Genomic DNA, 22,330 nt, shown 5'->3' on the forward strand with positions numbered 1-22,330 from the left:
CGAAATTTTCCGATGACCCACGGCTTCATCATCTCGGAGCCATCCGAGTTGCAACACAGCAACAAGTCAGACGTTCTTTGCTGCATTTGCCGCCGTGGCAAGCCTCGCCTTTAAAGCTCAGAGTCTTCATTGGCTGAACCTTAAAAAATAAGCCCGCTTCATCGGCACTGAAAATATCCCTAGGTTCGTAGCCGTCGATGATGCATGCCACGTACTCTTTCCAGTTGCCTACGGTAGCTGTGTCCATGCTTGCGGCCTCCCCTTTCACAGTTCGGTAGCAAATTCCGTGTCTTCTCTTAAAGCAGTCGATCCAACCGATCGACGCACTGAAATAGTCGATCCAGAGCTTGTTGGTCGTCTCCAGGGCTTTTTCACGCAAAATAGTGCCGTCAAGATTTCCACCTGCAGCTCTGGCTTGCTTAAACCATTTGTACACAGCCCCATCAAGCTGCACGTGCCCCGTACTGCGGGCTTGCTTACTTATGATGTCGAAGGTCCGGGCGTTTGCTTCAATCTCATTTTTTTTTTTTCGAAACAATAAAACTCAGGGTGGACGGTGTGAGTCCCAGTTCTTTTGCGATGCAAACCCACTTCCGTGTCGGGTTTGCATCCACAGTGCGGAGGATATTGTTTCTCTTCCAAGGAGAGCGCTTTGCGCTTTCTTGATGGCATTACATTGCAACAAACAAGTTCCCGGCCATGTGCTGCGCGTACACTGGAGAGGATAGGCGGCGGAACGAGGCAGCCGCTAACTCACAGCAATTCACGCTGCGGTGTGGAACGATTGGCACGGTGCCGAGTGGGCGATTAAGCGCGTTGGATGCGTGTGCATACGACCACGGAACAAATTCACTCCTTACGCATCCCACAGCAGGAAAATACACGCAAAATGATAACCATAGGCGTGAAACGATGCAACAATACGTGGGAGGGCGAACTCAGCCGCGCAAGCACCAACCGCACAATGGAAGAAGTATGGTTAATGCGGAGAGTTGGCTGTGTTGGTACATATTTTTCAGAAAAAGTACCGCAAAAAGATGTGGACAAAGACGAGACGACAAGGATTGGCGGTGAACTTACAACAGCTTTTATTGTGAAAGAATTCACTCTTATAAACATTCTGTACAGCCGTGGCTATCGTTCACGCATGTACAAATAGGTCAGCTCTTTTTGGGAAAAGGTAATAGAGGCAGTGCTGACACAGCGCTCCCCTAGACTACATACCATATTTACGCGCATAATTTGCGCACCCTTAACTTACCACCCCGGTTTACAAAAAGAATTTTGGACTCACATATTTTACCCACCGTGCTGCGCTAGACCCCCATCATGCACGCGGGCTGTACCCTATGGCTCTACACAGTAGCATTCGGCTATTCCACATGCTTGTTCGGAGGGCATTTTTGAATCTTTTGTGCACTGGGCATTCATGGTGGCGTCGGAGGCCACTGTTACAATCGCGGTGGCACCAGCGGCATCGCCACTCGGAACGGCCAGCAGCGCTTCCAGGGAGGATACGCAGCTGATTGAAGAGCCAACACCGCTGTTTGTTTGGCTGATGCATGTGACTTGACTGCCGGCTACGCTTTTCTTGGTGGCTCTGACAGCTTGTGTTTGGTTGTTCGGTCGTGTCTTGCGATGGGATATCACAACTATACGGCAAGTTTCAAACTGCTTGTCAGCGCCTTATCACGGCGCGGAGCTGTGAAGCCAGCGAGAAAAACCGCGTGTGCACAAGTCTGCCCATAGACGACAATCGTTGTGTCGGCAAACTTGTGCGCACGTGGCTTTACTTGCTGGCTTCGCTGCTGCGTGCCGTGATATGCCGCTGACAAGCAGTTTAGTCGACATTCGCGCGGTACTGTTAGAGAATAGCCTGGGTGTACATTTTGTGTGTGGTGTGAAAATCGATTTATTGATTTGCGGTTGCTTTCCCGGACGAAGTTACGAAAGCAACCTTACGGATTCCGGAACTACCGAACAATTGGCTGGGCCGCAAGCGATGACGCTGTTTTAGCGTCTTATTGAGCTTCGTGCATGCACCTTCATGCCATCCCGCAAAGGGGAGGCGGTTTTTCATTTAGAGTGAACTTTTGGGGGGGAGGGGGGCAGCGTGGTGTGCGGGTCCGGGTGCTGATGTATAAGCAGCAACATACACTATACCTATATTGCGCGTTATGACCTTTGTGGAGTTTCTTAAGTCGCGCTCGCGAAATCCCCGCGTAATTTGCGCACCCCCCTTCTTGGAGCCCTAGTTTCTGAGTAAAAAGTGCGAAAATTATGGGCGCAAATACGGTATCTGTTCAGGTTCTGTGATTTCTCTTGTGATACATTCTTTGCTCTTTCTGGTTACAGAGGTGCTACCAAGAGCAGGTGAACAATCCTGGCAAGTGAGACAATGAATTGCAAGCAAACCTTCAAAATCTTTTCCCTCACATGCATTTTTGACGTTCCTGGCATGCTCTCGTAACCTCTCGTTCACGCATCTCCCATTTTGCCCAACATACGTTTTTTCAGAACTTAACGAAATTTGGTATACTACACCTTCTGTACATTCAGCCTGTGTTTTTTGCCACAACCCAGCAGCGTCGCTGTTGGGGGTGTGCAAATTATGTGCGGGCACAAATCGCGAGAGTAAATACGGTAGAATAAGCACATGAAAATACATGTTCCCTGAAGACTGTGTAATTGTGACTTCATTAAAGGGGCGGAGACACCAAATTTTTGGTTGGCGTGTTCTTTGTTTCAAACGTTGCGTATTGCCCTAGGACGCGTGATACACGCTGCGCAATTCATATATGTGCGGTAAATAATTTTTTATTGCATTGTTTATACTGAGCTATTTTGGTTTCGGTTTCTGAGCGCCAGGGTGTGCTGTGACGTCGCGTCAGAGAAGACCAGCAACCCTGGTCACATGAGCCCCAAAAGTTGGAACGCACGTATTGCTGCATCGCCTGCTCTCGTACACATGCTGTGCATAGCAGCGCCTTTCAAAATCATGTGCTGACAAACTTGATCGGTACTGCGACATGCTGAGAAAAGCCAATTACGCGAGTGAGAAACGACACTGAGTCTGGAAACCAAGCGGCTCGCTTCGGCCGATCTCAATCGCCATACCGCGTGTTCCAAGGTCGTTTCAGCGTTGTATTTCACTTTGCCACCCCGGCGCCGATGCTTGGCGGACGTCTGTGTCGGTGGCCCGCAGCTGACCCTGGTCACATTACAACGTCACGATGCCTCACGTTTCCTACCGACCAATACCCGTCTGTCTTCACTTCGCGCCGCCCGCGCAGCTGCGCTGCGAGACTGCTCAGGGTCCCGTGCCTGCTGATTACAATATCTACTGCTAGTTTAGCAAACAGTCCATGTATTCGCTAAATGAATGCTTCCAGACAATTGTACAGGACTCGGCATTTACCGCATGGGTACGTAAATCCTCCAGGAATGTGCCTATAATGACTGCTGCATCTCGGCGCTACTTTTGTTTACGTATATGCATCTGTATACAGGCAGCAATTGCGCGTTTAGCGGCATGAATTGCAAGCTGCGTTCCACTTGGGTTAAGCAAGCTCATCTCTTTTGCGCCGGTTGCAGGTTTACTTGTTTGCGCAGTGCGATGACTTTGCAAGAATCGCTGAAGAATGTGAGCACCAGCCTGAGGAATGCTTCATAGCCAGGTTGTTCACAATGCATAGGACCGGCGTTTTAGACTCGTTGTAACTGCTTTTTTGCTTTTTCCGATGTGTCCAGTACTCGAATTTAAATTGGTTTATCTAAAAGTATGTTCGGCACCCATTTGAGATAAACAAAATGGCTTAATTTGTTGCCCTCAAGCGACACCGACGACTGTAGCTGCCGCCGCAGGCACCTGCATCATTGACTGACAGACTGGGTCACACCGCCTAGCAGCGGCGCTTCCCGCTTGATGTATTTGCATCCTACGACAGAAACAATCCTCTATTTCAGGTCACTGTTGTCAAAAATAAGCTCAATGACCATTTGTATTCGCTAAAACTTGTGAACACGCTCTCCAATATCGCCGATATCGCCGATACGAACCCGGCGGACTCGCTAGGCCTATTCGTATTGCAGGTGAGCCAAAGGGTGAACATATGAAATGTAGTTGCTCGTTTCGCTTATTAGAAGGTGCAAACAAGAGAGTCATCTTCTCATCGACGTGGAGGTTTCACTTGGTCGTCGATATGAGGTGCCGGCTGATGCGTCAGCGACGGCATATATGTCGATCTGCACACCATCCGCTGAGTCACCGAAGCAGCGCCTCGCCGATGTCGCGCGTCGTGTTACTGTGTTGTGATGTCACTGCTATTCACTGATGTTGTTCCCAGGGCTCTACGTCACCACCTATAGCGCTAGCGATGGGCCTTGATTGTGAGAAAGAGCACTTAGGGACTCTTCGGAGCTCAATTAAAATATATTTTAAGCGGTTGTTGCGTCCAATACTTTGCCGTGGGTGACCTTACATACAGAGGAAGCCCATAACAAGCTTACTATAGCCTCAAAATTAGATGTCCTGACCCCTTTAATGAAATTTTTTTTCAAAGAGCCGGATTCCCTATTAACTAGAGGCGTGCGAATATTTGAAACTTTAGAATAGCGAATCAAATATCCTTTTCGATCAAATCGTGCATTTTCAAAATTATACAGAATGATTTGAATATGTCCTTAGGTTTTCGAGCAGTTCTCAAATAATTGACACGAAGTTCGAATATGGCTGACATAGTTTTTTTACAACTTTTTAAAAAAATAGGGCCCTCTCTGATGCTCCACAGCATGCTGCTGCGATCGGCCTGCGTGGGAAGGGGGGTTCAGTGCCGTGACGCAATGAATTCATGTGGTGGAATTTATATGTTGAAGTATGACCTTCAAGACTGCGATGCGGCAGTGCCTAGCAAACCCTGCTTTGATGTCCGATCTTCAAATCCATGACTCATACATAGCTCTTGACCCTCTCATATATCAGCATGTGGAACTCTTTATTCTCTGTCAACAACAGTAGCAAAAGGTAATTGTTCCATACATATGACATGGCAGTCATTGAGATAGTATACAAACGTCGTGTTATGTAGCCCCTTGTGGAGATCAGTGTTGTACCTTTTGATAGCTATAGCTATAACTACATAAGTTATAGCGCCATACTGCAGGGCCGCCGCTAGTGCTTAACGGTGTCACACAGATTTTTATTTTGTATGGATATATGCATATGTACTGAACATTTGTAAAAATATTCAATCAATCCTGATTTGGTCCAATCATTATTCGATTCGCATTTGATTTGGTTTTTAACTACGCTATCTGTATTTGCTTCAGCAGCAAAGCTGCATTATTTGTACTCGATTTGGTTCCGAAAAAGCACTATTTGCACACCTCTACTTTCAACATGAAGAAAACTTCTGACACAGTCTCTCACTCATTTATCTTCAACAGGATCAACCATTCTTTACCGTGAGATGAATTTACCAAGTTTAAAGCTAATTACAAGATACAAAAAATTCCTTGCAAATTATCCACCGTGGTGGCTGAGTGGTTAGGGCGCCCGGCTACTGCGCTGGAGTTCCCAGGTTCGAACCCAGCCAGGGAGGCAACGTTTCGATAGAGGTGAAACGCAAAAGGTGCCCGTGTGCTGTGCGATGTCAGTGCATGTCAAAGATCCCCAGGTGGTCGAAATTATTCTGGAGTCCTCAACTACGGCACCTCTTTCTTACTTTCTTTTTTCACTCCCTCTATCCCTTCCCTTATGACGTGGTTCGGGTGTCCAGGAAGATGCCAGGCAGTAACCATGATGCAAGACAGTTTCTGCACTATTTCCTTTCCTCAAAAACCAATTTTTATTTCCTTGCAAATTACAAGCACTTCCAGCATCTTGCATGGAAGCAATCAGGGCCCTTTCTGTTCTCAGCATTTTTTCTAAAATCCAGTCACACCAAATGACACACTATACCCCTTCCATACTCTGTTTCCTACATAAGGTGCAACGCTGTGAAAGGTACAGAAGTAGTCCATACGGAAAAATAAAGGGAGGCGTGTTACTCCACGCTTGTTCTGTCGCCGAGTGGTCTAAGGCACGAGAAAGCGACAGCTTGTAGTCAGCAGTAAGAGTGCATTTAATCAAGCTTATGACAAATGTGTCACATATTATATTAAGCCTGCAGGCAAAGCCTTTAATATGTTTTGCTCACCACAAGGACCGCACTACTTTTTGGTCGAGGATGCAGGCAGCACAAACAAGAGCGCTAGCTTTGACAGCGTTGCACCTGATGTATGAAACGGAGTATAGCTTCTCCTGACCTTTCATACCGAGTGTTTTAGTGAACACTTTCAAAAATTCTTAAAAATAGGCTTCTCGAGAGAAAAAAAGAAAGCCTCTACAGGAGGAAACTCTCAGCTGAGGCGGACATCAGTAATTGTAAAAATGGGCAAATTAGCTAGCTAATTAACTAAAATTTACCAATTGACATGAAAATGAGGAGGGTCTGCTGTTCCAAGGTCGCCATTGAATGCACACAGAGACAACGAAAACCATGTGAAATTGCTGATTGCAGCACAATGCACAGTATGTGCGAACTGTGTGACAAAGTGGGCACAACTGGTGCAAAACGATAAAAACGCACGTTCTGGTTGGCTGGCTACGTGCCTGCCGCCTGTCATGGAAAATCCACATCATCATTTGTCTGCGTGCACTACATAACACCACAGCACTCGCAGGTCCATGCGGGAAAGCTAACCTCTGAAGTTATGCCGAGGGAAAGCCAGGTTCTTCAGACAACCGAAGTTGTCCGAAGTTCAATCGGACGTTCGAGGAAGTATCCCTGATGTGTTTAGGGAAAACCAGCTTTTTGAGTCGATCGGTGCTGCCCGAAGTTCAATCTATTGGCTGTTATGGCAAATTTTTGTATGATGTAGCTGTACATTCTCCTACAAATTCACATTGTATCTTCACGGCGCTTGGAAACTATTTGATATAAAGGATAATTCAATCCAACAGAGTTTGATGTAATCGGGTTTGATTGTATGTGCAATAACACTCTCCAAGTGTTGTAGTCACTGACAGCACGAGGGCACTCCTCTACCCGCTCTTCCCACAGCACACAGTGCGCTCTCATTGCAACACTGTGGCAGCGTAAAAAGTACCTCAAGGCTTTCTACAGTCAACAGGTGCCCTTTATGATTATGGTGCACGATGTGCACTGATGCCATCTTGTGCAGCATTATGTATATTTTTTGTAATAAATTTCTGGCTCAGTGCAGGGGCCTATTTTTGTTTTGCTTTTATTTTTGTTTATATTTCGTTTATATTTAACCAACAATTTTTTGAAAAGTGTTGAACACGCAACTCTGGCTTTTTTTTTTTTTTCGTTCAAAAGTGTAACTAATAAGCTACAGTCTAATGCATTATAATGCACAGAGCATGTAACACTTCTTGAAGAAATAATTTTTATTTTAAAACACTCAATAGCGGTCATTTCTTCGCGGCAGCGAAAGAGTTAAAGTGATGTGCAAACGTACAATAAGCATGTGATGCTTGCACGTCCCACAAGGAAATATGACAAAGAAAAGGAGACAAAAAGAGCAACCAAAGTGCATGCCAAGTTGTGTAAAGAAGTTCAGTTCTCCCACTCCTTTCATGCTGCCAATATATCTTCAGTACATAAACAGTGCTTACCGAAGCCATGCCAGGGCACTCATAGACTGTGTAATCACCTTCCTCATTCTCTTCTTCTTCAGTGTCCACGTCCGATGCCGAGGTGTGCCGGTTGGTGTGGTTCCTGGGAACACCACCCAACCAGACTGATGAGCTGAATAGTCCCGTGGGTAACACACCCAAGGGCATCATCGTCATGCATCTGAAGGGGAGGGGAAGGTCAGTACCATAAAAATGGCTATGGTCAGTCCGAAAAAGAAAGAAAAAACTTGGGAAGCCGGTCAAACTGCTTAAAAACAAAGCAGACGTCTGTAAGTTAACAGTCAAACAAGATGCCCAAAAACTGAGGAAGAGTGACCATTTTTTTCCTGATGGTCAGAAATATATATGACTGCTATAAAAGCAAAATAAAGTCAATTGGCTAACTTGACAATCAAGTGCTTATGCCCCTCAGTCAATGACTGCAGCTAAAACAAACTGTTCTGCATGGATAGTTTCTATATAATTAGTTGCCTTAATCTTCCAAAAAAGGCACACATGTTGGCAGCTGACAATACATGTCACGCTACACATATAGGTCAGCAAGTCTGCCACATTCAAAGGGTAGTAAATTAACTCCCAAACAGTTCATTTCTTCAGTGCTCTCCAATACTTGCACGTGTCATAAATATTGCTTTGTCTGTTCTCTTCAGAATTTTTATTTTTTTTCTGACAGACTACTAACTGAATGAACAAATTTTATTTCACACCAAGTGATTGAATTCATGATAGCACAAATTTGTGCACCATGACTCGGCTGGCCACTCATGACAATAATATATACAGTGTTTTTGTGCTTTACATTCCATATTTCATACTACACTCTTAAAAAAAAAAAAACACCACGAGGTACCCTGTTTTACAGCATTTCGAGTGTTATTAACAATATGTGATGCACAGTCAATGAAACTATTGCAAAATTCTCATCACTTGTAGTATGAAAAGTGTGTGGCAAAATTTCCAGTATTTTTCTGCTGACCACAACCCTGTTTTTTTAAATGATCTGCTTAATTCATGTTGCTCAAATGCAATCTACAGATTAATGATTTCATATCAGGGTTCACAGTACCTCTAACTATTGAAAATTTTGCCATTTCACCAGCGATTCCCTGAATGTCTTGCCTAAAACTCCCTGCCATCACTCCAGCATTGAAATGAGTGAAGGTAGAGAAAGAAAAGTGGTGGTGTAGTACCTAGTATGGTACAGTCACCTCAATATGTCAAATTAATGGCTACATCAAATTCCCAAAATCCTTTTGAAAAACATAAGCCATTTTCACTTTATATGCTGAACACGGTTGGTTGGACATAAAGCAGATAAACTGAATTCCTCAATGTCAGGTAGTGCCTGCTCCAATGGCAGGTAGAAGGCATTGTTGCACTACAAGTGGCTGATGATGATGATGTAGCATATGTCCAGGCCATGGTCTGCGCCTTTATCCCGCACATGACAGTTAAGTGTTTGTGCCTCATTCACCCACCGACGACGCCCTGGAAGCAGAGGTGTAGATGGTTGTAGCCTTGCAGCATAGAGGAAGGAAAGCCTTGCTCAACTTGTGTGGAGCTGACAGAGACTTAAAAACAGCGGTACCTTTCATTTCAGTCAAGTATTTCCACACAACACTACAGTAATGCAGAGACACCACCCTAGCTGGCATTTTCTCTGTCGCCGCTGTGTGCTGGCAGTGCTGTACAGGTTAGCCATCCTTAGTCATTTTGTTTTCTGTTTTTAGGTGTACAAAACTGCTGTGAGCACCTTCAAAAAAGCAATAAAACTTCAAAAAAGGCCCCTCCCTGCTCTTTAGTAGTGGTTGCCCAAGCTGGAACCCTTTACGCACTAAGTTGTGCAGCTCTAGCGTGCATTTACACAAAACTTTATATTACAAATTTTGGCTACATCTAAATATTATATGATTTTTTTTACCTGTTTGTAATAATGATGTTCAACTGAATCAAGTTGCTATGTTTAACCTCAGTCCATATTTTAACAGTCCATTTTATCCTGTCTGTATTTCTCATTCACCTTGTTTCCAAGTTAAAAGGGGCTACTCTTGACCAAAGAGATCAAAGATGTACTTCAGCATAAATGACTTTCATTGATGTTGTCATTTCTACTCGCTGTTGCACTGCCAGTCTTGTCTTGTTTTACAAGTTCTTTTATTCACCACTCAGACAAGAACCATAGATCTGCTCACCCTCACCACGCTGATCCCACCGTGTGGGTCACCTTCTTCAAGTTTGCATCCATGTGCCCTACTATTGTCTTTACCAACTTATTTTTTGTCATACAGCAAATGACTGGAACGGCCTTCCCCACCATATTTCTGCCATAACCTGGCAATCAACATTTACGACTGCTGCAAACACCTGAATTTCGTAACCATAACCTGGCAATCAACATTTACGACTGCTGTAAACACCTGAATTTTGTAACCCCACTTCTTACTGACCACTCCAAAAGGGGTCTTTAAGGAAAATAAAGTGAAGGGAATGTGATCTGTAGCCTTGAAGAGCCCCATGCACATGCGTAGAGCCGATGTCTTGTGGAAGCAGGTCACACCAAAGAGTTGAGCTATGCAAGAACACCCCATTCCCATACTCTTTTGCCATACATTATATTTGATATGCATCCCTTAAAGCATGCTGATGGTAATGTGAACAGTAAACTTGCAAGCTTTGGCTTCAAACACAGCTGAACCTAGCTGATATGTCCTCGGTTCATGTGCTCAAAACTGAGGGCAATAAAAATGTTCCATGCAATTGCACATTTTTCATCTGGTTAATATGTCCCTGGATAACACTGTTTCCTAGCTGCTACATTTAAAATTTGACAAATTCTGGTTGTATAGTACGTTCAGCTACCAACGGCACCTGTGCAAACATACGAGTGGGCAGAACCTGGGGGCACACGACATGAAACACGACAGGGTGCAAGCGGCAGTCCCTCGCCATGGTGGCTTCTCTGCAGCGCCCAGATGCAAAGAAGCTACCGTAAAATACTGCACAAAGCACCCACCTAAAATTTGAACTTACTACCGAATTATATGGGGATGGGCACTTATTAGGTTCTGGCATGAAAATCCAGAACGGGCACATGGTGTAGTGGGCCCTTGCTTGGTACAACTATAGACAAGTGTCATGTTTGTAAACAAAGGTGGCACTGCAGTCAGCAGCGATGTGGGGTGCAGGCAAAAATGCAGCATGCCTACCTAAGCCAAGCAATGCTGCCATCGCAACCAACCCGCGTATGCGAATAAATCAAAGCGAGCACGTCGCCTGTGGTTAGAAACATTCTGACTGACGCCCCGGAGGGTACTTATGCACTTTTTCAGCCTGTGCGCCAGATGGAGAAAGCGGAACATGACTGGCACTTGAGACATACAGTTACATTGAATAAGGCAAATGTGACCTCTCTGTTCTTTGGAACTTTGCTGAGTGTGCAGCGAACTTAAATGTATTATTTTGCTTGATGAAATTGACATTTGAGGCGGAATTGAGGTCTCACTTCACCGGTAATGTCTGCAAGAATGCTCTTTTTGTTCTTCTCTAGGTTTGGGGAGAACTGCACAAGCGTATATATAGACGTTTTCCTCAAGCTTTCAAAGAAATTTACAATCGCTCTGCGCAGCCGAACATTCTGATTCATTCTGCTTGTTTTAAAATATGTATTTAAGTGCGCGCCCTTATTCTGGTTGATAGCAGTGGCTTTAGGTGTGCTATTTGCCGTTCTCAATGGGCTCTGATTGACCTGCAACGAGAAAATTCAGGAACTAACACTGTGTGATTATGCCGAGCTCAGTGATGCTTAATCTTTCTCTAGAACCGTGTTGAAAAGACACTTGTTCAAGCTCATGAAAGTGATAATAGAGAAAAAAACTATGCATTGTATGCACTACTACCCAGAGTCCGGTGCTGTTTAAAACGCTGCGCTTAGTGGCTTGCTATGAACGCTGAAGCGTCTGGCAGCAGCTGTTTTGTCTTTTTTGCACAATGACATGCACGGCATGTAGTCCGGGTGATTGGCTTCTGAAAAGGGCCCCCTGGGTTCAACTTACGCTCACATGCACACAGAACATCACGTCTAAACTTCTCATGATGACAGCCCGACAGAACGCGAAGGAGTTGCAGGCGTTGATTATTGCACTGTTTGCCGCGTGACTGAAGAGCACTGAAGGGTGACCATGCATGCTTTCTGGCACTCTGCATGCACTCCGTGCACAAGGAACCCAAATACTTGGACAATGCACATGTGCCAAACTGTTCCTGCTAGTGACACAGACACAAGATAGGCACTGATGATGGCTGTTTGTCTAGACGAATAATTGAATCGTGGGGTTTAACGTCCCGGCAGTGCCACATGGGCTACAAGGGATGCATCGTGGAGGGCTCCGGAGTGTGCGCACCACACTTGATGGGACTGCAAAAAATTATCACGCAAATTCCAACGAAGAAGCAAACAAAAATAATGCTGTTTTTCATGAAAAAAAAGGTATGTGTATGCCCAGTACATTGTTTTGTTGTTTTCATGGTAAATTCGATAATCCAGAATTCGGTTAACTTGGACATTTTTTGCCGGTACCTTGCAATCCGGAATAATGAGGTTTTACTGTATTTAGAAACTATGGCTGCTGCTGCAGTCGTGCTATCAGTGCGATCGCGAAATGTTTCTCCACGTTTATGGACTTTGGGTAAGAAGAGTTTCCATACACGTCTACAAGGTGATTTCACCTACATTTATTTCTTAGTTTCCATTCTGCATTGTCCCTTTCGAGTCTCTCGCGAAAAACTGCATGTAACGAAAAAATCCCGGACTTTTTTCAATTTGTTGCATCCAGGTTTAGCTGTATTAAGTTTCTGAACATCCTCCTTAAGTTAAAATTAACGAGTCTTTCTGTACTGAAAATCTCTCCCACCATTCGTAAGCCTGAGTGTGATTTTTTTTAATCTACATACATGTGATAATACCATCCTAGGGAACATTCAATCATTTCCTTTTTGAAGGTGCACATGATGCTAGGAATTCAGAAAGAAAAACTGCCCTTCATACTGGTAGCAAAATCTGTCTGCAAGAAAATGGCAAAGCATGTGCTACAGTGCTGTTCAGGACAAATATTACTTGCTATTTTCGCAACCTGGCACAAAAAACAAACACCCTATTTGAAACATGAAGAATGCTAAATGCGCCCAAAACAAAGAAAATCAGAGCTAAGTAGAGCACGCACTGAGAAAAAGCAATTAGTCTCCCATGTACACATTTGTATACAAAGTTCCTTAAAGAGTTAACACGTGGAGTGACTGTATAGCACAAGTGGTTTCGCATTTCACCTCCATCGAAGGTAAAAAGATGGTACAGGGTTGGTCAAGAGTTCCCAGAACACAGGGTCTGCTTTCAAGTGGTATAGTCAGGCGGTCACAGCACCAGCGAAGACCAAAATCTCTATAGAAGATAGAAGAAGCATCATTCTCACCTTTGAGAATGTTGATAGTTTTATTGGCAATCATAAGTGGCAGGATAGCCATTGAAAAGCAGACCCTGTGGCCTGGGAACTTTTGACCAACCCTGTACTAAACTTCTTCAGCACAGTAGTGTCAGCTCTGGCAGATATCAGAAAGTAGGTCTAATCTACAGTAAAACCTCGTTAATTTGAAGTCACTGGGACTGCAAAAAATTTTCGAATTATTCGAGCACAGTATAAAAATGGGACGACGGCAAAAAATTTCGTGGCGGCAACGTGCTCCCTGTATTCAACGAATTTTACAATTACTACACACTGCCGCGAAAGTCTACCAACTCATAGCTCTTGCTGCCCACCCCCAAAGTTGACTCCAAACATAAGTTGATGCAACCCCCCCCCCCCCCCCCCCCCCTTCCTACTTCTACATCGTACCACCACCGCACTGTTTTGTGGGGTTTCCAGCAAGATAAAAATTGCCGTGCGCACGCAACTCAAAGCAATAATCACCAAGCAATGCGATCACAAGAACAGCAGTATGAAGCCAATGGAGATCAAGAGCAAAAAAACGGCGCTCCATCCTGTGTGGCCCAAATGACTACAGCGTTGACTACCGAACGACTACAGCTCTGTAGTTTCGGATTCCGGCGTGATGCACGCCTCGGAGATTACTGGAGGTTCGCTCTTGCGCTACCTATCACTCGCCTCAGGAATCGCGAACAAATCAGGAAACGATGCGCAACTCAAATTTTCTTTGTTGAAACTGATTTGCACACGAATTAACATTTTTTTTTTATGTCTGGAGCCCCACGTGTCTTGCCATAAACGGACCTCGCCACGGGGCACAAACTACCCACCGCTCGTCCAAAACTTCTTCAGGGCAACCCCCAAGTATTGAATGGTTGTTTTCCCGAAGAAAGGTCAACTCACACAGGACGATACTAAAGCAATCAGAGGTGCCAATAGCCTAACCCTTCAACCCCCACACAACAAAAAAAGAAAGCCGCAGAATGGAGTTGGGTGCAGCCAATCTGTCGCGGGTGTGGCGCAAGAAAGGTCGTGTTGCATTCACATTAGAAATTACGGGACCGCAGAGATGCTTCGAATTATCCGAGATTTCGAATTATTGAGGTTTTTCTGTAATACCTAGCATTCTGCCCAATAAATTTAAGCCCCCTGGTAACCTTGGCAACCAGCCAATAGTAACAGCGATAACAGTTTTTAGATTTTGAAACCTACAATTTTCTTTGGCATAGTGACACAGAGAACACTAGCTCTCTGGTCAGACGCAACTGAAGTTGGGCACACGAATCCTTGAATTCATTAACATGCCTTGACTCAAAATTCTACTCCAAATGGCCCTAAAGGTCCGTTTTGAGTTTCAGAAACCAATCGCCACTAGAATCGCTCCTCAAGTGGAGGAAAAGCTTGAGAAACTCAAAGTAGCACCGATGGCACCTTGAGGGCTCCTCAACGACGAGTTTTCATGTAAACACGGCAAACGTCACATTGTTTGCTCAGTGTGTTGACTTGGTTCTACCCGTAGACCGAGCTGATGCCGAGCATGGATACCTGTTGTCAGTCGCTGCCTCCAATGCTGTAACTGATCATCAATCACACTATGCTCCTACGGTGTGGGAACATTAAAAGTCATCACTGTAACGGCTTGACCAGCACTGCCAGGAGAGCACATGGGTTGACTTGCTCCAAGGAAGGGATATAAATGATCGGCGAACAGGCATGGCTTTTCAAGAGCGCTGACAATTACGGCTCCCAACTTGCTTTCAAACCACAAGCGGCATATGCTTCTGGAGAGGCCAATTCGTTATTTCAGGTCCATGCGTTGTAATGCACTGTCTGGAACCAGGCATCACCATTTGCTGCTTGCTCCCAAGAGTGAAAGAATTTTCACACCAATCCTGAATAGAAGCCACCAGGTTTCACACCCTTCCCTAATGCCCTATGTCATAGCCCATATACACTCGATCTCACCGGCAGCGATTGTTGCCAGTTGCAAACACATTTCCAGCAGTTTTTCACAGCTGCTGCATTGTCTATGGAGCTCGCAAAACATGCTTTACTAGGCTATGAACGTTGAAGTTGCTTGTGAAGGCTGTTCAGGAGGCTCGACGTGACAAAATGTGTGTGCTACATGTAGCAACATCCAAGTTTTGAGTACAGCTGTTTGAATATCAAATTTTTGGGCGTAAAACGAATATGAATAAGAAAATAATATTATAATAAATAAAATAATAAATAATAATAATAAATAACATAATAAAAATATGAATAAATGTTCAGAATCAAATATTTTCAAATAATTTTGAATATCAGTGCAGGTAGTTCGAACTGTACGCTTTCCACAAAATGAAGCTATGACAAGAAACAAAGATACTGCTAACAAACTATGTTTTCATTCATCATCAGCAGAATCTGCTATATCTGTAACAGCATTCAATTTTATCTTCTAGACTAATACTTTATTTTAGGGGTGTGCGAATATTCTAAATTTCGAATACGAATCGAATATGTTTGATATTCGATTCGTATTCGAGAAATTGAAATTCGAGAATTTTCGAATATTCGCCAGCGATCGTATACTGCGCAGACTTTCATAAATTCGACCGTGGCAAAACCACAATATCTGAGAAAATTAGCCGATGATCGTGTTAAAAATTCCAGGAAAACAATACAGGGCTCCTATTCCCTTCCTTCATCGTCGTTTATCACGCGGACGGATCGCATTCCGACGCCGCTAGGCTTGACCTCGTGCGAAATTCCGCAAGTTGGCTTTCCCACATATCACACGTGCTGCGAACAAGATGGCCAACGGCCCGCTTCGAACAATCGCAACGCGAAATCGTGCTTTTTTTTTTTTAATCCTTCCATAATACCTTACATATTTAATGCCCATATCCGAAGAATGCGTCCTGTCACCTTCAGAACTCTCCGAGCGCGAGCTCCGCCATCCTATTTTGTAAACTACGCTATGCGGGAAAGCCTACTTGCGGAATGTCGCGGGAGCCTCCTGAAGGGGCACGTAGAGATGTCACAATAGGGCAAGCGATCCTGTAAAAATCCCGCCTATTGCATAGTGCATTGTAACTTGCGCACCTCTTTAGTGGGCATAACGGCAGGCGTGACGATCGGAAGGCCCCTGTCGCTAGGTCAAAAAAATAGCCTGGCCATGTAGTTTCGGTTTCTGAGCTTCGCCACTGCCCCGCGGCAACCGCAACTGTTGGCCTGCGCATTCGCTGGTAGTCCAATCCAAGCTCCGCGTGGCATTTGGACGCCGACTGGCGCGTCGCAGGTTATTTCTTTTTTCTTTTTAGAAACCGTCCCGCTGTTCCGACGCCGCCAGTCTGTGTTCCCTGGCCCCTTGCTTGCATTTGTGTTGTCCTTCCAGCACTCCAAAACAGGAGGCTCGTTACGGGTTTACAGGTGTTAGCACGATGGAGCCGCCTCATAGAGCCTTACTGCATCTTCGCATTTTCAGCAGTTTTTTTTTTTTTGAGGGGGTGTGGGGGGCTAATTTTATAAACCGAGGCCTTCGGATGAACCGGGCATTTCTTCCTGTACCTTGAACTCCTAATTAATGAGGCTTTACAAGTCATCATGTTATTTTTTGTTGCCAGTTTTGTCATTTTATGGATTTTGTTTTGCATGACCTCATTACTGTTTGGATACTGTTATGCTGTCTAATCAAGTAGTATACATTTCTGTGCACATCATGTTTTTTATACGGTACAGAGGCAGTCTAGTTTTGTTTATTTCAGTTGCAAAGACCATAAAGTATTTTGAAAAAAGAAGGGCAACAACATTTGCTTGTTAATCATTTTCTGAAATTTTTTTTGTACTGAACATATATTCGATTCGATATTTGAAAATTTCAATATTTGCACACCCCTACTTTATTTACAATTATTTTATTTTATTTACTTGGATATACTGCAGGTAAACGTTCTGGCCCAAGCAGGACAGACTTCATGCTTTCGACATCAATTGCATCCAGTGAAAAAAATTCATGGGCAATCAATAGGACTGATCTTGTTTAATAAGTCTAAGACTGCAGTTTGAATTATTGCTCACACAACAAAGGTGCTTACTAATAAATGCTGTCATGAAGGACTAGCAAGGCACCAGCTATAAAATAACACCCCGAACGCTGCATTCACTATGACCTGTAGCCCACTTAGCCCTCGCGCTGTTAGTTTCACCGGACTGCAAGCCTCATGATAGGCCCAAATGCTGTCATGAACCGCAAAGGCGTGAAAATGAAACCACGCCTTCAGATGCCCCAGCTGACTCGCTGCACCGTACGCAGTGCGGTTGCACGGGCTAACTTCAAGCCCAGTGCACCTGTCATGCACTTGTTTCTTGTACTCTGTGGCCAAAGATATGCAGTTTCTAGATTCTGATTGATGAACGTTTACAACAATCAAAGCAATCACTGCGAAACAATTACACCCGTCTACTATCCTCCACAGCCGGTTCGGCCAAGCACTTCCATACATGCCACGCCACTTATTGTAGCGATCTAAAAACGAGAGGATCCCTGCCAGTCAGATTCACAGCCATGTCGACTGGATTGTACCATGATGCAATGATGTGCTGTGCGGTGCTGCACTTAGTTTTTTGACCCGTAAGCACGCAGTGGCTTTCAATGGCTGTTGGCTCACTGATTTTATGTAAGGCCTAGCGTTACCACGGGCGGACTTTCACCGTGTGCAGGCAGTTGATTCTATCAGGAAAGATCAAGCTAATCCGTGTAACAAGTACAAGGTACAGTTAAACCTGGTTATAACGAAATTAAAAAAGTAAGAAATTTTTCGTTACATCCAGGTTTTCGTTATATGCAGTTCTTGCGAGAAGAGCCGAAAGGGCACTGCAGAACAGAAACCAAAGTAATAAATGAATGTAGGTGAAATCACCTTTAAAATGTTTACAGAAGACAATGTTACTCGAAGTTACAAACTCAGAGAAACATTTTGTGATCGCACTGATAGTGCAACTACGGCAGCAGCCACCACCAGCTCCACCACGGCTCGCGTAACACCGCTACGAGTGGCGTGGAGGCACTGCGACCGAGCTAGAGGAGAACACATGCGGCCGCGCCACCGCCATAGACTGACCGTGGAAGTATGTGCTTCTACCTGCATGTTCCCTCTCTCAGTCTTCCCCTCGCTCTTGGCCCAGGAAACGGACTCCTCACCTTGCGTTGCCGGTTCTCTTCGACGTCCCCACTCCCGACACGCGAGAGCTATCAGTGGCGGAATCACGCGAGCAACAGAGCAGCGGCAATGGCCGTGCGCTACTCGTGCCGTTTCTTTCTTTTTACTATGCTTTACTATTTTTCGCTGCTTTCGAGCATGAACTGTTGTAATTCTACTTAGTATGACGTTCCGAAACAGAAAGCGCCGGAGCACAGCACGCTGTGTCAAGAGCGGTCACTTGTTGCGATCGGCGTTCCTCTGTCAGTTCGTGCTTTAAGGTCCAGAGTTTGCCAAATTTCGAGTAACTCAACACTAGCTAACAGCTAGATGGCGTAGACAGTTCGTTATATCAAGGTCAACCACCGCAACACCTTCGTTACGTCGAGGTCTCAAAGACATGTGCTTCAATGGGGCGATGTTGGGGAAATGATTGGTTTATGGGGTTTAATGTCCCAAAGTGACTCAGGCTAGGAATGCAGTAGTGGAGGGCTGTGGAAATTTCGAACACCTGGGGTTCTTTAACAAGCACTGACATCGCACAGTACACGGGCCTCTAAAATTTCGCCTCCATCGAAATGCGACCGCTGCGGCCGGGATCGAACCAGCGTCCTTCGGGTCAGCAGCCGAGCACCGTAACCACTGAGCCACCGTGGCAGCCCTGTTGGAGAATTGGGAAACTTCGTAATGTCGAAGAATTCGCTTTATCGAGGTTTGTTACATCCAAGCTTAATTGTACTGCTGTCTGTAAATGTTGCGATGTTTCACCTTGATTTTACATGAACAAGAAATTAATAATTTCTGAATGTTTAGGAGGTTCGAATATTCACACAACTCTGGTTTCCAGGCCAACTTTTCACTTTAATCTCATTCCCATATGAAACTCAAACTTCCTCAAGGAATGTGTGGTGGAGAGAGATTTCTCGAGAAGCGTCTCATTGTAGGAAATGACGAGTGGTGCTCATGAATCTCCACAGACCCGCGAGTTGAGGTGGAACGTCAATTCGAGGTGCGCTTGTGAATTTTGGTGCACACAGCTGCACTCAGAGCACGGCACATGCCCTCTTCTGCAAAGCCCTGGTTGCATTGGCGAGCCACAATCCAGGGCCTCTATTACCGTATTTACACGAAAATAACGAGATTTTTTCTTCACATCATCTGTTTAAAAACACAACTCGCATATATATTCGGAACCAAGGTACGAATATAATTGGAATTATTTTCACAACAAAAAAAGAAGCCATACGGAGAGCAGGGATGCAAGCAAAAACAGCATGACAAAAGACAGCAGCTGGTAACAACCACTAAAAATTCAATGACCACCACAGAGCAAGCACGATCATTTAAGGAGACAGAGAAAAGCCAAACCAAACAAAAGCAGCCTGCAAAGAGCTCATGCCTTGTTGCAGCTTGCTGTGCTTAGACACAATGAGGGGCAAGAACTAAAAGCAGAAACATGAAAGAAGGGTGTTCATCGTGCGACCAATGAAGGAAAGCATGCACAATAACAAAGGAACTGTTTAGGGCAGGTAGAGAGACAAGTTAATGTAGCGCCACGTCAGTCAAGGAAAAAACTGCATAGTGTGATCCACTTGTCAAACAGTGGCAGTTAGGTGCCCATGCCAGAAGCAGGAAATACTCACTTTTCCACAGCAATCATCTGCTGCTTCTGGTGCTGGAAATGGTACATCTGGGCACTTTGGGCCAGCTTGCGGTCAGCTGTAGGGGAAGCCCCCTCCTTGTTCGGCCCTGTCACCCCATACGCTGGATAGTCCACGTCAGCAGCTGCACGTGCATTCTTCTGGACCCTACAAATGGCATAAAAGATGCAAATGCTTAAGTACAAGAGGCAATATGAAGCTGTAACTTGGCGATGTTTTTAAGATGCGGCCTACTTTCTGACGCTCAAAATGGTGCAGAAATAGGTTTCGAGCTTTGCTGTGGTGTTTTATTTATTGCAATTCAATAGAATCTCTTTAAGATGCATTTGAAGGGACCCATGGAAAGGTGCTTGTCTTATCAAAGTTCATCTTAACCCGTATATGCCTAGCATCCCACATGTAGGATACCACATTTTTGTGCAGTAACTCTAAAAGTTTATTGTGTAAAAGCTTGCGCCCACTAGTGTAGTTTCAAGAGGGCCTAAACTCTTCCTGTGCAAAGGTTGTGCTTGTTTGCATTCAGTTTTGTGTCCTGTATACATTCAGAGAGATTTCCCAGTCTTCTCTGGATGGCATTTTTGAAATTTGACCCATCAACTACATTGTAATTCTACAAAAAAAAGAGAGAGAAAAAGAAAAAATTTTGCACACTGTCATAAGGAAACCACCGCACGCAAGTCAATGTCTTATGTTTTAAGCTTAACTATGCGTAACAGGTTGCGAATCTGCCTCGTGCCCTACATTGTAGGATGGTTCAAAAGTCGGTGAAAAAAATTTCAACCAACAAAAGGATGGTTCTGAAGTGAAAAAAACGTTTTACATAAAAAAATATTTTAATTTTTGTCAAATTTTTAAGGTTTCGGCATACAGTTAAACCTAAATGTAACGAACCTCCATATAGCAAATTCCTCGATGTAACGAAGTTTTAATTCCCCAGCGACACCCCCATTGGAAGCACGTGTATTTGAGACCATGTAACGAATGTGTAGCGGCGGTTGACCGTGATGTAACCAGAGGTGGGCAAATGCCCTCATTTTTTTCTTTTCTACCTCACCCTCACTTTTGAATCCATGGCCCTCCTTCATCCTCGTTTTGAAAAGCTATCCGGACCTCCCTCAACCTCACTTTGAAAATTTTGCTGGGCCTCCCTCGCCCTCACTTCGTCGGCCCTCCCTCACCTTCACTAACAGTTGTTTTAAAACTTGAGAGTTATTTTTTGTAGTCGGAAAGTTCTGGTGATATTACTGAGTAATAAACATATAAGACAAGCCCTCAAGGCACTATTGGATTAAAGGCTAGATGCTTATACTCATGTGTGTGTGTGTGTGCGTGCACGTGTGTGTATTTTGTTTGAACCGATACGGGAGAGAAAACCAAGACAGTTATGAGTTGAGCCCTGAAATATCACTCTGCCTTTACTTCTGACACGCACTGTATGTAGTACATGTGCCCTGCACCTGTAACATTTTATTGTTATCTTTATGCACTGCTAAAACGAGTCAGCGTGTTGTGTCTGCGTACAAAAACTAATGTACACCAAGAGTATTTATAGAACAATGCATTAGTATTTACCACGACAATTACTATAAGTGCTAAGCATACAATAGACTCATAACAAGGAAAGTTTGGAGGTCTCTTAATTACCTTTACCCGATGACATTGCAATAGCACTCGGTCTTCTGAATTTCACTGCTTCTAATCTCCCGCCATTTCGTGCAGTTTGCTGCATGCTCGTCTGATGACGCTTCCACGTGTACGGATGGAAAATGATGAAGACTACGTTTTAAAACTACAGCGCGAGAGACTGGCAGTTTAAATGTGAATGCGGGTACGTGACGAAGACATTGCAAGCACAGCTCAAGAGCTTGGCAATTGTTGTTCTTGAGGACAATAACAACAACAGTTCCTACAGACAGAATGTTAAGTTTCTCCCAACTGTCCCAACTGATTGTTCATCTGAAGGCACTGTATCAACCGACCGACTTTAAACCGAAGTGGCACTCCCTCTTGGTGATGTGCTCAGCATTACCTGGCGTCTAGCGCTCTGTTGCTCTGTCTTTTTGCAATCTGTTTCATGGCATTTCTTAAAAGCTTTGTAAATAATTTAGTCAATGTAAATAATATATATTTTCAATGTAATAATGCCATGCTTAAAAAAAAACCTGTCGCGATGACTTAGTGGTTCGGAGTAGTGGCTAGCGGAAATGATTTTTTAGCGCCGCCGCGGGTTCGGATCCCACTCCCCCAGCTATGACGTTTTTTATTTCTTAAATGGCATCCCCCAGTGCGATGCCGACTTTCCGCTGC

General features: G+C 44.5%; 1 protein-coding gene across 4 annotated transcripts in view; it reads right to left on the minus strand.

Moving 5' to 3' along the window:
* Positions 1–22,330, minus strand: part of LOC144114374 (uncharacterized) — a 68,949-nt gene that overhangs the window by 12,090 nt on the left and 34,529 nt on the right. For 2 of the 4 annotated variants that reach the window (XM_077648066.1, XM_077648065.1), the window contains exons 5-6: positions 20,006–20,170; positions 7,682–7,862 (exon numbers count right to left, since the gene is read on the minus strand). In XM_077648066.1, the coding sequence (XP_077504192.1) occupies positions 7,682–7,862; positions 20,006–20,170 (346 nt within the window). The remainder of the gene's footprint in view (positions 1–7,681; positions 7,863–20,005; positions 20,171–22,330) is intronic. The other 2 variants (XM_077648068.1, XM_077648067.1) reach the window with 1 other exon arrangement.

The sequence above is a fragment of the Amblyomma americanum genome, chromosome 1 (assembly GCF_052857255.1).
Source record: "Amblyomma americanum isolate KBUSLIRL-KWMA chromosome 1, ASM5285725v1, whole genome shotgun sequence".
Classification (NCBI taxonomy): Eukaryota; Metazoa; Arthropoda; class Arachnida; order Ixodida; family Ixodidae; genus Amblyomma; species Amblyomma americanum.